The sequence below is a fragment of the Papaver somniferum genome, chromosome 5 (genome assembly GCF_003573695.1).
Source record: "Papaver somniferum cultivar HN1 chromosome 5, ASM357369v1, whole genome shotgun sequence".
NCBI classification, from domain to species: Eukaryota; Viridiplantae; Streptophyta; class Magnoliopsida; order Ranunculales; family Papaveraceae; genus Papaver; species Papaver somniferum.
Window position 1 is genome coordinate 136,617,303 of NC_039362.1, and position 14,078 is coordinate 136,631,380.

The 14,078-nt window shown below is 33.4% G+C and overlaps 1 protein-coding gene across 2 annotated transcripts; it reads left to right on the forward strand.

Annotated features, from left to right (window-relative positions):
- Positions 1-861: 861 nt before the first annotated feature.
- On the forward strand, positions 862-2,865 carry LOC113282846 (GDSL esterase/lipase At1g71691-like). Of its 2 annotated transcripts, XM_026531954.1 has the most exons (6): positions 862-1,150; positions 1,310-1,480; positions 1,600-1,730; positions 1,816-2,046; positions 2,135-2,393; positions 2,481-2,865. In XM_026531954.1, the coding sequence occupies exons 2-6, from the start codon at positions 1,327-1,329 to the stop codon at positions 2,693-2,695; spliced, it is 990 nt and encodes a 329-aa protein (XP_026387739.1). In that variant the 5' UTR covers positions 862-1,150; positions 1,310-1,326; the 3' UTR covers positions 2,696-2,865. The 2 variants fall into 2 exon arrangements, with proteins under 2 accessions (XP_026387739.1, XP_026387738.1); XM_026531953.1 differs by having other exon boundaries at positions 862-1,480.
- The last annotated feature ends 11,213 nt before the right edge of the window (positions 2,866-14,078 follow it).

A 14,078-nucleotide genomic window follows, 5' to 3' on the forward strand; every position in this document is an offset into this window, starting at 1 on the left:
TACGCTAGTAGTGGTTTTGGCAATTTTATTTTTCATAGATTAGATGTTGCTATTCAAAGAGGTGTTGGAGCCCAGCTTATTGCTAGGTTACCAAGCAAAAGCTTTGTTTAGATTTTAACTAAATATATATTTTTTTATAGAAGAATTTAATTTAATCTTAGTAAATGAAAAGATCTTTTTTATTTTGCACATTTATATCAGAGTATTTTTGATCTTACATATTTTATTTTTAATTATGGAAAAAACAAAGTTAAGAAAATTAACAGTGAAATCAGGATTTTGGTTTTTCATGCTGGTTTTGTATTAGCTTGTTTTAGATCATAATCTTTGCTTTCAATTATTTTTCCAACACTAACAAAAATTCCAACTACTCTGAGCAGGACCATTAACAAAGATACGCGCTAAAGAGATTCATTGTCGGATCAAAAGGTTAGTACCTATAATCAGTTCTATTTTTAATATTTTAAGCGAACATTAAACGTTTTACGTTATTTATTTATTAACTAATGATCATTCGATTTACTGTGGGATCGATGCATAATTGATTTAATTTGTTGATTATCATGATCAAATTGTGGATTGTGTGATTTAATTCGTTGATTATCATGATGAAATCGTGGATTCTGTGGTTAATTATCCTTTTTTTCTCGTGTTATGGGAATTTTAAGGTTTAGCTATTTTAGGTTAAAATAATTTTTAAGATTTAACTATTTTAGGTTATAAGAATTCTTTTACAAAAAGAAAAAAACACAAAAATTGATGGGCCATAATCAACCAGAAACGAAAATTAATGAGAACGGTCGAAAAAAACTCTATTATTATAGAATTATCTACCTCTAAATCAATACGCCTTATCTACTAACTCCACTTCTAAACTGAAGCGACGGATATCTTTTTGCAAAACGTTTTCTTCAAGTTCATTTCTCTACCTCTAATTAGAAATATATGGCTTACTATATTTTTTTTTGAAAATAAAGATAGATTGATAGAATAGAGAAGAAACTCATCGTTTGATTCAGTCTCGTCTGTAACTAATTCATGCTGAATTGTTCTTTTGATGACTGAATTTATGAGATTACTATATTTGAGGGAAACATGAGGGGTATTTTCGAGCCGCAACGTCAGCAGAATGGATTCCCTTTCAGATAAGGTACAACCTACAATAGTACTGCATTCCATCCATTAGCAAATCTCCATATCAGAGAAACATCTGAAACCATGGCAGTTTCGACGGAGTCATACTTCTTCATGTCCATTCTCTCACTCAGTTTTCTTCTCTGTTTAACAATGTTTGCGGGAAAATCATCAGGTGCAACTGTACCAGCGATGTACATTTTTGGTGACTCTCTTCTAGACAGTGGGAATAACAACTTCTTGCAGACTATAGCGAAACCGAATTATACTCCTTATGGAATTGATTTCATCACCGGTGAACCAACGGGAAGATTTACAAATGGTGCTACTGGAGGAGATTTCATAGGTAAGCCACGTAAGGAAGAAAAATATTCTAATTAAGCATGCAACTCGTATAGTGTCATCCATCCCAAACTGTCGTTCTCACTTTTTGTGGCCTATATTGGTTATTGTTGTCTCATGCAGCACAACTTCTTGGCTTACCTTATCCACCAGCGTATTTGAGTCTGTCCGAGGCAAGTAGGAAAATCACCACCACCGGAATCAACTATGCCTCTGGTGGATCGGGCATTCTTTCCGAAACTGGAACCATATTGGTAATATATACAAATTAACCATCAAATTGTTGGGTGCAACATGTAACCATCGTATTAACTTTTCTTTTTGTTTGACTCTAAACAGGGAGACATATTAACTCTAGATGAACAAATCAACTACTTTAATAGCACAGTGACAAAAGATTTGCCAACAAACCTCTCCTCTACCTTGCATAGGTCTATCTTTCTTATTTCCACTGGTAGTAATGATTATCTCAACAACTATCTACAACCTCAGTTCTCCAACAGTAGCCAAACCAATCCTCCTCAAAAATTTGCTAATCTCCTGTTAGACACTTTCGAACAACAATTGACGGTATGTATGCATGGCATGGTTTAAATTCATTTTTCGCGAGGAAAATACTTGACGCGTGCTTATATAACCATGTGTTGAATTTTTGCAGATTATATACAAATTAGGAGGGAGAAAATTCGTAGTGTTTGGTCTCGGTGCTCTGGGATGTTTACCAATAGTGATAGCCAGTGCTCATCCAAAGCCAACAACTCTATGTGTAGAGGATGTAAACAATTTGATTAACATTTATAATTATGGACTTCCAATTATGTTACAACGACTTGCTTCCCGCTTACAAGGCTTTACTTTCGTCCGAGCCGATCTTTTTACACTAAGTTATGCTCAGTTTCAAGATCCTATTAAATTTGGTAAGAAATTTCATTCATCATTTCACTCTTATATATGACGTACGCAAATTCCATCCGTATAACAGTTGAAATATCTTTTTCATGCAGGATATACCGATGGAAGAACACCGTGCTGTAATTTTGGTGTATCGGGAATGTGTATACCTGGACAAAACCCATGCAGTGATAGAGATAATCGTCTTTTCTATGATGCAATTCATCCGGTTCAACTAGTGAACTACCAATTCGCAGGAGATTGCTTCTTTGGTAACTCAAGGTGCACCCCGATCAACATTAAAGAATTAGCATTGAAGCAGTCATGATATATGAATTCCAAAACACGGTTTTTATTTTTTGTTCAACTGTTTTGTTTTCTTTTGTTTTCCTATATGAACTTGGAGCTCCTTGCTTTTGTTCCCTCATTTTTGATTAATAACTTTTTTGTGTTAAAGAAATAAATAAAATGAAGTCCGCAACACGTTTACTTGGTCAATGTTATCTACAAACTGTTTGTACTTTATGGTACCATACGGTGATGAAATGCAAGATATAGTTGCATAAAATGAAGTAATTTGGTAAGTGGTAAATCATAAGTCGTGTTATGTATCACGTGCACGAGTGCATATATAAGTACAACACAATGAACATGGATCTGAAAATCATCAGACTTTACATCCAGTTATGTGCAGCCATACTTGGGGGCTTACCTCATGCCCGTGATAGTATTATGATTGTAACGTCTCTTAAAGGTAGCTTATATAGCTCTCTTTTCTAACTTATAATCTAAAAACATAACCAAATATTTGTATCATGATGGGAATTTTTTATGGAGCTAAATGTTAGAAATTGTTCTTGATTTATGATGGAGATAATCTGTGAGATTTATGGAGATAAATGTTAGGAATTGTTCTTGATTTATGATAGAGATAATTTGTGAGATAAATGTTGTGTAAATAACTTCTTTCAGACCATAATTCCACCTAATGGAACCTGACTTTCAATCCCTTCTAAAGATAAATTTATGATATGTAAAAGCTATATAATGATGATCCTTGCATCATCCTAATGGTTATGTTTTTTTTTGACTTTGAAAATAATCCTTAGATTGGATTTATTAGGATTTTTACTTTTGGTTAATTAATGTATCACGGAAACATGATGCACGTATATTGTTCCAGTATTTCCTTGAACCGGAGTTGGTCTGGACTATTGATAATAACCGAACTCTGGTGTTGGAGATATGGACATCTTAATTACTAAGGGTGATTGTGCATTCTTTAGCAGATAATTCATGCAACCCAGTATTATATCTATGTGAGGGTGGTAAACCAAGGTATCCTTTATTCCTTTATTTGTTTAGTATGCTTCTTAAATTTAAATATTGATGTAGAACTTGGACTATCTTGGTTTCAGGCAAGTGTTTGTACTTTAAGTGAACAGTTTTAAGTTACATCAACTAGATTGAACCTTTTGAGCAGTGAGGTAGTGAACAATTCATAAATCAACTTGCATTTCAATGAAGCCTCGTTAGCTATGTGCGGACGAAATAAAAGGCGTATTCTTTTGATAAGTCAATTATGTTTGATGCAAAATATTAAAATCACTAACGATATATTTTTAAATTTACGAAGAAATTGATCTATAGGTGTGTTTTACTGATGCCATATCCCAATTATTATCTTTTGTTCTCATAGTATTTTTGTAGTTGCTTTATGGCTTAGTTTGGTGTTATATTCAAATAATATGGCTTAACTTTTTTTGGTTCACTTTAGATTGTTCATGACGTATAATGGTACTAGTTGGTTTAATAAAGTTGATACAAAATTTTCGAACATTTATCAAACTAAGAACCAATGGTTTTTCATGTTTATTAGACCATAATCAATCCATGTAAAAATATTCTACTAAACTTTCTTTACACACAATAAAAGAGAAACTTCCAACTGAATGAGTTCACTTTTAATGAATATTTTTCATCACATCATTAAGTCCATCGTATGTCGAATTTATAACTAACACGATTTATAAGAACTGTGACAAACAAATCCTAAGGACATGTTTTGTGTGGCTTTTATGAACCGTTTTTTTTCTAAAACGAAAAACAGATTGAAACATGTTTGGGAGATATATTTTCTGAAAACTTTTCTCCATTGTTTTCAATTTTTAAAAAGGAAAAAAAACGAAAACAAGAGTCGGAGGTATGATATTTTCACAAATTTCTTGCGTGGTTAATTTCTCTAATAAAACATTCAATCTTCTATTCACTTCAATTTCCAAAATAAAATATTGTTCCTTTGTTTTCATGTTGTATAAGTGGATGAAACTAATAAGGGAATTAAACCTAGTATCGTTGCCTATACGATATTTATTGTTGCGAATTAAGTCAAAGTAATTATGATTTTTATTTGTTTTGTGAGATTTTTAAGAGACGTTACAATCATAATACTATAATATTCACTTTTTCGACCAAATAAATGGAAGATTTGTAATGCGCATGGATTGGTAAAATGACTGAAAGTGATATTAAAAATTAATAGTTACAAAACTTTTCATCTCGCATTAGGTCCACTAATTATACAAAACCTATAATCAAATTTGCAGTATTTGATGGAGTTGGCAAGTCTGAACTATTGTTGTTATAATTAATAATTATGTTTTGTTCTTAGAAATTATGTTTTCCAAAACAGTTTTTAATATCTCACAACAAAAACCATTTATAAATCTATTGGAAAATGAAAACAAGAAAAAATGATATGTATAAAATGATTTTTGAAAGTTACTTTTGAAATTTGTACCCAACAGGCCTTAACTTTTGCACACATAACAAAAGAAGTAGAAATCTTATGGATACTATTTCCAGATAAATATTTGTTTATCATATTATTTACATGTGCTTTTTTACCCAAATATATTACAACTAACCGCTACTTTTCCAAGTGAAACTCTGTATGTTCTTGTTTTTATGGGGTCCAATGATATTTTTTACCCAAACGTACTAATTTTCATACACCGTACCAGAAAAATTGAATTTCGAGATGTTTAATTTTTTTTTATCTAAAAAAAACATACCATACTAATTTTCATACACCACAGGGGAAAAATTAAAAATATTTTTGATTTGTTTTATCCAAATAAAACCTACGTGCTAAACAAACAAAAAAAAAGGCATACAACACAAATTGAATGATTGAGGTGATACCTAGTGAAATTATATATGCATATTGAACAAAATTTCTTTAGAAACCGAGTCGTGTTATCCATCACGTGATTGAATATTACTTAATGGACATGCACCTTTAGACCGTCAAATTTCATAATATTGGACGGATCAGAGGTGCATGCTCACCGTCCTGAAAATAAAAAATTCCACCTACAAAAAACTTCGGAAATTAAGAAAGTGCTGGAAACTTGGGCTTCAAGCTCCTTACTTCCTATAATTCTAAATACAGGAAACCGATTAGGTTAAGGAAATGTTGAACTCTCTCCATATAAAATCTTTACATTCGATTCATTTAGTAGTCTCATTAGACTTTAGACTTGTGCTTCATATTAATAGGTAGATGGGCTTGATTACTGTGAAAATATTCACAAAATGATATAGCACACATTCTACAGTACTTTCTCAATTCGACACAAATTATTTTCAAGATGATGGGTCTGATGTAGAACATCCCTTATTTAGAATTTATTATTTCTAGAGGAAATTGTTCCAAAAACTATATATGGTGATAAATCCATAGATGTGTAAAAGTTTGTTTCAACCACCTATGGTGATCAAAACACTTTTCACCCCAAGACAACTTGATTTTTTTGAAAGTGCATCCTCACCAAGTTATTCTGTATTATGAATACGGTGAGAAAAGCAAGAGAATTAGGACGCACATATCGTGTTGGTTATTATTCTTGCATGTATTCTTGTTATTACTATTTTCTCTTGTTTTTCTATATTAGGATCTATGAAGATAATTATTGCAAGTATCTAAGTGCCCAAGTCGAAGACAAGTGGAAGAAGTGTGACGAAATGGAGCAAAGATGCTCAAAATAAAGAGACGGGCCAAAGACCAATCTTAACTCATTTAAATTTAGGATTTATCATCATCATATTTAAGATAATTCATTACAAGGATAATACAAAAAGAATGAGTTCATTCCAAGTTTAGACGAAGAAGTAGGCAAAACAAGCTTATCGAATATCGACGTCTACAAGAGGGTACACATACAGGTACGTGTACCATGGAAACTCTGAATTTCGTGAACCATAGAGTATGCATAACAGTATAAATATTAAATAGTTCCTTGACCCTTTTAAAAAAAAAGGATGATACGCATACTGGTATGTGTACCATGTGGGCCAAGACTCACAAACTATGTTTTAGGTCTTTCTTTCGTAACTTAGGGTCGGGTTCCTGCCAAATATTTTTCAGATGCGTACAAACTATTTTTATAATATGTTTGGAAATATAAAAACACTCTCTAACACTTCTAAGACAACTTTGATCATTAAATATCTTTTTATCATGATTCATAGTTTAAGTTTTGAGTGTTATTGAACTCGGTTATTACTTGAATGTTTACGACCTCCTTGGTTTGTATGTGAATATATGACGCACGATTATTAATGGTTATATATTTATATATATATGCATCTTCTTATTTTTCAAGGAAATATTTTTATACACTTTTGGAAGCCATTTTTGGTGTAAATCCCGGCGAAAAAGAGTGATCCTTCCTTCTAAGAATTAAATCAACTTGTATGCTCTTTACAAGTTTGTAGAAATACTTGATTCCCATGGATATTCTTGTGTATTTCTCAATATCTTATGAAATATATGTTCCTTTAATTTTTTCGTGAATCAAGCTGATATTTCATATTCCCAAAAGTTAAATTATTATGTTTTCTATAAACTGAAAATAAAACAAACTCTTTGAGAATTTTCTCGCAGTATTGATCTACTCGTGATCACACTCAGTGTTTTTGCTGCTTGACACATTTCGTAAGATTTTCTTATGTTGAGTCATGTGGATTAAAATTGTCTTTTGTGTAACTGGGTAGCTAGAGATTATTTTAAGTCGATTTTCGGATACAAATCCGTGTGATTTGTTAAGGTCCAACAAAATCCTTCTTTTTCATAAAGCAAGGTCAATATGTTGTTCTCTTGGGAATGACATCAAATGGGGAAGAGTTTTTAAATGAACTTGTGCTTAATTGCTTTATCTTTGTGGGGTGTGTGGCTGTGGAATTTGAAAGGGGATGCTTGTATCTTAAATCTCCTAGATGAAGGATACTCTTACTATGTGATATCATCCAGAAAACTTGATATGAGGAGTTGCATTTTAAATATGTTATAATGTGAAATCTCAAAACTTCCTTAAAACTTGACATATCTTTTGGTTGTATTCATTGCGATCCTGCGATTTTCGTAACTTTTTTAAGTTTAGTGACGAAAAGGGGGAGAATTATTTAGTAGTTTCATACTACATACATATGGTTTACAGATCATTATGTAAGGCGGGGTAAATCAATAATCTATAGGTTTCACTTATTATACAAAATATGTAAGTATTGATTAAGGAGGAGAAACATACCACCGTAGTATTACTTCAGAGTTGGGATACATTTGAAATTTGGAGAAGGAATAATACTATGTTTCTGTATAACGAGGATTGAGAATATTTTTATCGCTATGGAATCAGTTCTTCCATAACAACGATGTTGAGTTGAACATATTCAGAATCATTGCACCTTGAAATTATCAAGAGTTCAAGGAGTTGAAGAAGCCAAGGAAATCAAGACATGATGAATTCGAGAATTGATAAAGAGGGAGATTGTTAGAGGTTTCTCGGTCGAACTCACAAGTGTTGTTATCTCAAGTTTGTTATCAAAACTATATCTTGATTTCTAGTCTGTTAGAGCACTGCTTGGTCGAACTCGGAAGCGTTGCTATCTCAAGCTTGTTTGTAAAAATTAGTTGTCAAAACCATATGTCTTGATTTCAAGACTACACCATTTTCCATGATTAGTAACTAGATTTCGCAACAGCTTTGGCCCTGTTAAAGTGAAAGAATGGTTGAGTCAGGTAGTTTAGTTCAGTGGATGGGTTTGTTGTTGGTGATGGATGAAGAATAGAATTGATATGGTGGCTGGTTAAAATGGGTTTTCTGGGTGAAAGGCTGTTGAGTGTTTATTTCATTAGGATTTAGTTTACGATGCGGAGCAAAAAAATCCATCTTATATATACTTTCCGTCTTTCGCGTTGTTGTATGGCTCAGTTTTGTGCCTCCTTGGAAGTCTTGAATAAGTTTTTAACAATTTATCAAAAAAAGTACTTGACGTTTCTCACTTGTGAGTGTAGGATCTTTCGGTCACTTTCAGGCGTGTAGGTCTGGAGTTCCTAATGGAGGAGTAGACAGTTGTTGGTATATCTTTTTTTCAGGGTAATTGGAGTTTACTTCATTGATGGGACGATAATTACATTGTATGCGCTTATTTTTAAATCCAACTATTGTTAACAACATGAGATAAATCACAAGGAAATCTTACAAGGGTACAATTTTATTCATTGTGGACCTCGAAGATATTGATACTTATTGTAATTTTGTTGTTGTTTAACTGTTTATACTGTTCCAGGTGACATCACTAAACCTTGAAATTGTAAGAGATCTAGACAGAGGTGTGGAGTTTACTCTTTGTAATTTAGTATACTGAATGTGCCTTTACTTTGTTACCCAATCTTACATTTTTAGAACATAGAAAATAATAAGTGTTATGCTCCACTTGCTCATGTCTTACAAGCGCTTTTTTCTTTTTTTCGTTGCATTCTTACGGATGGAATCTCATCCGTTAGAATGTCTCCATTTGTTTATGGATGGACTACATGCAAAAAGAAATGTAACGAACTCCAAATAAAGTTATGTATTCTCCGATGTGTCTCTGCCAAGTGTCATCTCTTCGTGTTTTACAAGAACTTTGGTTTCTGATCACAAATATCGGTTGTGCATACATCTCAGGTTGCCATGTCAATCGACTCTGGCTTTATCCATGTAAGTTGAGTGTTAAGCGATTTACATTTTGCTTGCCATTCAGGGGTTTTCTGACTTAATTGAAGTTTTGTTGGAACAATATTTATTAATTATTATTTTAATGTGTTTAACTAAATAAAATTAATTTATTGTTTTGTTTGTGAATGAAAAACTTATTAGTCCCACATTGTGGAGTTTCCACTTTTTAGTTGTTTTAAGAGACTATATAAGCTTTTTAGTCCCACATCGGGGAATTCCTCTTCTTAAATTGTTTTATTCCATTATATAAAGAAATTCACTACTTTTGTAAAATCATGGGAAAGGGGTTGCTCTATATTTTAGAGGGACCCCTAAGGGAAAATATTTTATAGCGTTTTTTAAGCATTCGCGATTTTCCTTAACGGTTTTTTCGGAGTTGCCAAGCTCAAGTTGAGCATAGTAGTAGGTGTATTAGGGTGTTTTATCCTGGAGATATCCGTCCTGTGAGGGCTATAGCATCACTCTTGAGTGTAGCCGGGCGCTAATGTCTTAAGGACAGCGTGTTGAACACGTGACTCACTCTATTTTCCAAAGTTTTGCCTTGTTGCTGTTGCGGAGATACGGGGAGCTTGTTCGTTTCGTCAAAGCAATCACTTCCATTATAAAGGAGCTAAGTATCAATAACTTTTGCTTATTTGATTTTTTTTTGTTTTTGATTATTGCACCCAACAATCTTAAGACATTAGTATTTGTAATAATCGAAAACGATTGATTGGTTTGTGAATCATGGATGTTAATTGTGGAGTGAAAAACAAAAACGAATTTCTGGTCAGCTGTATAGTTTCAATTTTATCTTTTAATCCAAAAGGAATTTCGATCAACCATTTTGACAAAACATAGTAGACATCCTTATAGTTACCTGCGTAAAATTTCAGAATTTTTGGAGTTGTAAAAGTATTTTTTTGATATTTTACAAAACAGAAAAACGTTTCTGAAAAATTCTGACGAGCAGAAAATTGTTGTTAACTAAATTAATTTTTGTGGGGTAACCATGAGTTTTTTGAAACGCTGATTCAAACGAAGTTTGTATATATAGATGTTATCTTCAAAACTTGTATATTTTACTTTCTGATTTGGAATTGTGATTTGTGAATAAAGGTGTCATCTCCGAGGGACATGGCTAATAGCCGCATGTGGTTGGAAACAAATCTTCCAAAGATGGCAAAGGTGAGAACATCGAACGCAACTCTAAGCATGGTCTTCATGATAAAGGTATATTTCGTAAACCTAAATCCGGAATTACTTTAGTTAAGGGTGAGTGTTATGTTTGTAAAATTCCTGGCCACGCGGCAGTAAATTGTAGACAACATAAAAACCTTAATAAGTAGAAAGTTAATGCTAATTTAGTTGAAACAAACTAGAACGAGTTTGGTGGCATGATGTCGGAAGTTATTTTAATAACCAATGTGAGAGACCAGTAGGTGGACTCTGGAGCCACCAAGAATGTTTGTTGAAACAGAGACCTGTTCACCTCCTATCATAGGATAGGGGATGTCGAGAAACTCTTATTGAGTAACTCATATGCAATAGAGGTTGCATAAAAGGAAAAGGTCGAGCAGAAGCTCATATCTGTAATATTCTCACATTGAATGATGTTTTCATGTTCCGAGCATATGCGAAAATCTTGTATCTTGTTCTGTTGTAGATGGAAAAATATTTAAGATCTTAATTGAATCTGGAAAACTTGTTGTAACTAGGCAGTGATTTTTTAAGCAAGAGTTATAGGACTTTGGGTCTATATAAGCTTAACGGAAAAACTGATGATGTGAACGTAGTTGATTCTTGTGATATCTTTGTGTGATTGATTGTTTTACGTGGTCGACTTGGAACCGTAAACTTATAAGTCAATGCTTAACTGGCTAGCATAGGCTTCGTACCCAAATTTAGTTTGGATTTTGAACACAAAAGTGAAATCTGTGAAGAATCAAAATATGCTATAAAATCTTTTAGCACAAATGTTCAGAGTAATTCTAAGCCTTTAGAATTAATTCAGTTAGGCCTAGTTGACATGAGTTCAACCCAAAACCACTGTGGTAAAAGATGGTTATAACTTCCGTAGATGATTGTACGAGGTACTATCTTGTATACTTGCTTAGGATAAGGATGACGCCTTAGAAGCCTTAATATGTATAAACTTGAAGTTGGAAACCAATTAGAAGCCTTGAACATAACAACCGTATCCTTTAGGAGATGATAATTTCCATGTTGATTAGTTCAGGATTACCTGCGGCCTTGTGGGGGGAGGCAGTCCTCTTAACTAGTATATCTTGAATAAAGTACCCTTTTAAGAATCAGATGAAACTCCATATGGTTTATGGAACGGTAGATGACCTTCTTATGAATGTGTCAAAGTGTGGGGGCGTTTGACTAAGATTGTAATTCCTCTTCCTAAAAGAACTAGATTGAAACCAAAAATGTTGATTGTGTTTTCGTATAGGGTATATTGAGTATACTTCTACAAATAGATTTTTGGTTGTGTGTTCTGATTTTTTCTGACATTGGTGTGAATATTATTACAGAATCTAGGGATGCTGAGTTCTTTGAACATGTTTATTCTAAACTTGTACCTCATTAGAGATGTGTTGTTGATCCCCTAGATTTATTTTCAAATAGTCAGAACTTTTTTTTAAAGGAAGATGAAGTTGATGTTGAGCCTAAGAGAAGTAAAATAATTAGACTTGAGACTTCTTATGAAACCGACTTCATAACATGCCTAGCTTAGTCTGAGCCACAGACTTGTAAAGAAGCTTTGATATCTACTGAAACCCCATTCTGGTAAGAAGCTCCATTTAGTGAAATGGACTCAGTCCGTTGGAACCAGACTTGGGAGCTTGCTAGTTTACCTCCAGGTTGTAAGACCATGGGATGTAAATGAGTCTTTAAGAGGAAACGATAGGTAGATGAAACTGTGGAAAAATATTAAGCTACGTTGGTAGCTAAAGGCTATAAACTAAAAGAAGGTGTAGATTTCCTTGATTCTAATTCAATTGTGACGGAAATTACTTCCGTTGAGATACTAATTGTTATTGTTGCCATAAAGAACGTAGAGATACATCAGATGGATGTTAAGACAGCTTTTTCTAAAACCGTGAATTAGGTAAAGAAATTTACATAGATCAACCTGAAGACTTTGTAGTGAAAGGTTGTGAATACAAAGTTTGTAATTTGAAAAATCTTTGTATGGTTTTCAAATAAGCACGTAAACAGTGACATGGAAAATTTAATCATGTGATAATGGATAGTGGAATTAAATTAATGAATCTGACAAGTATGTTTACAAGTAACTTGTTAAGGATGTTTGTGTAATTGTATGTTTGTATGTTGATGATATGCTTGATACAAACATAGATGTGATCAATTCCACTAAAAACATGCACTGAATGAGAACATTGACTTGAAAGACTTGGGCCCTTTTGATGTAATCTTAGGGATGAGGATTAGAAGATAATCAAACATTTATAAGTCTTAGTCATTCTCATTATGTTGAGTTGTTCTTAAGAGATACAATCAGTCTGATTGTAAACCTACTTGTACTTCGTACGATTATTCTTGTAGTCTCAAGAAAAATAAGGGTAGTGGAGTATCTTAACTTGAATACTCAAAAGTTATAGGATGTCTGATGAATTTAATGAACTGTAAGAGTCCAGACATTTCCTATATTTTGAGTAAGTTAAGTGGATATAATTGTAGTCCAGAGCAAGAGAATTTATATGCACTGAGTAGAGTATTATGGTACCTAAAATACTCTTTTGATTTATGAAAGGTATCTTGTTGTCCTTGGGACTTTATGATGCAAACTGGATAGTTGACTCAGAGGAGTCTAAGTCTACGAGTGGATATGGTTTCACTCTAACATGTGGGTTTGTTGTTGGAAGATTTCCAAACAAACATATCGCTCAATTCATTACGGAAACTGAGAGCATTGCGTTAGATAAAGCATGAGAGGGGGCCGAGTGCCTAAGATGCTTTTTAGAAGACATTCCTCTTTGGCATAGGCCTGTGCCAGCTATATCTATACATTGTGTTAGCCAAGCTATAATAGTTAAAGCTAAGAAATAACTAATCTCAATCGGCGTTATTTCCATTGATTGGATAAAGTCCAAGGAGAATATCACGCAACCTTTGACGAAAGGTTTGTACAAAGAGATAGTTAAAAATGCATCGAGGGGGTTGGGGCTTAAGCTCATATATTAAACTTGCCATGAAGGATACTCAACCTTGCTGACTGGAGATCCCATGATCAAGGTTTCGAATGAGACAACTAATTTGTGGTGGGTAAAGGTAAACACTATCAGAGATTTTCATTCTCTGTCCCTTCCCTATGGTGTAGACGTGATAGTGTGACTGCATGTGGAGGATGACTTTTTAATAAGTCTTAATGAGTTCTATAGTTTCAATTTAAGATTGAAGTGGGGTGTAGCAGTAACACTCTTTATGGAAACTCACCTATCTAAATGAGGAAGTGGGTCGCTTCCTGTGAGAATATGAGCTGATTCTCTAGAGCATTCTGAGAAACAGGATACGTCCAGGGCCAAAACGGACAAAACGGCACGAGCTTGGCAGCAACCTTGGAGATATCATCCGTGATTGTTATCGCGAATTACATCAAACGCTAGGAGTTCAAGACATAGTTCACTGTCTCTAGCA

Excerpts from the sequence above, each read along its gene's own strand:
- LOC113282846 (XM_026531953.1), top strand. The coding sequence starts at position 1,219 with ATGGCAGTTTCGACGGAGTCATACTTCTTCATGTCCATTCTCTCACTC. Across the intron at positions 1,481-1,599 it reads TACTGGAGGAGATTTCATAG|CACAACTTCTTGGCTTACCT; the intron begins GTAAGCCACGTA and ends TGTCTCATGCAG. Across the intron at positions 2,394-2,480 it reads TCAAGATCCTATTAAATTTG|GATATACCGATGGAAGAACA; the intron begins GTAAGAAATTTC and ends TTTTTCATGCAG.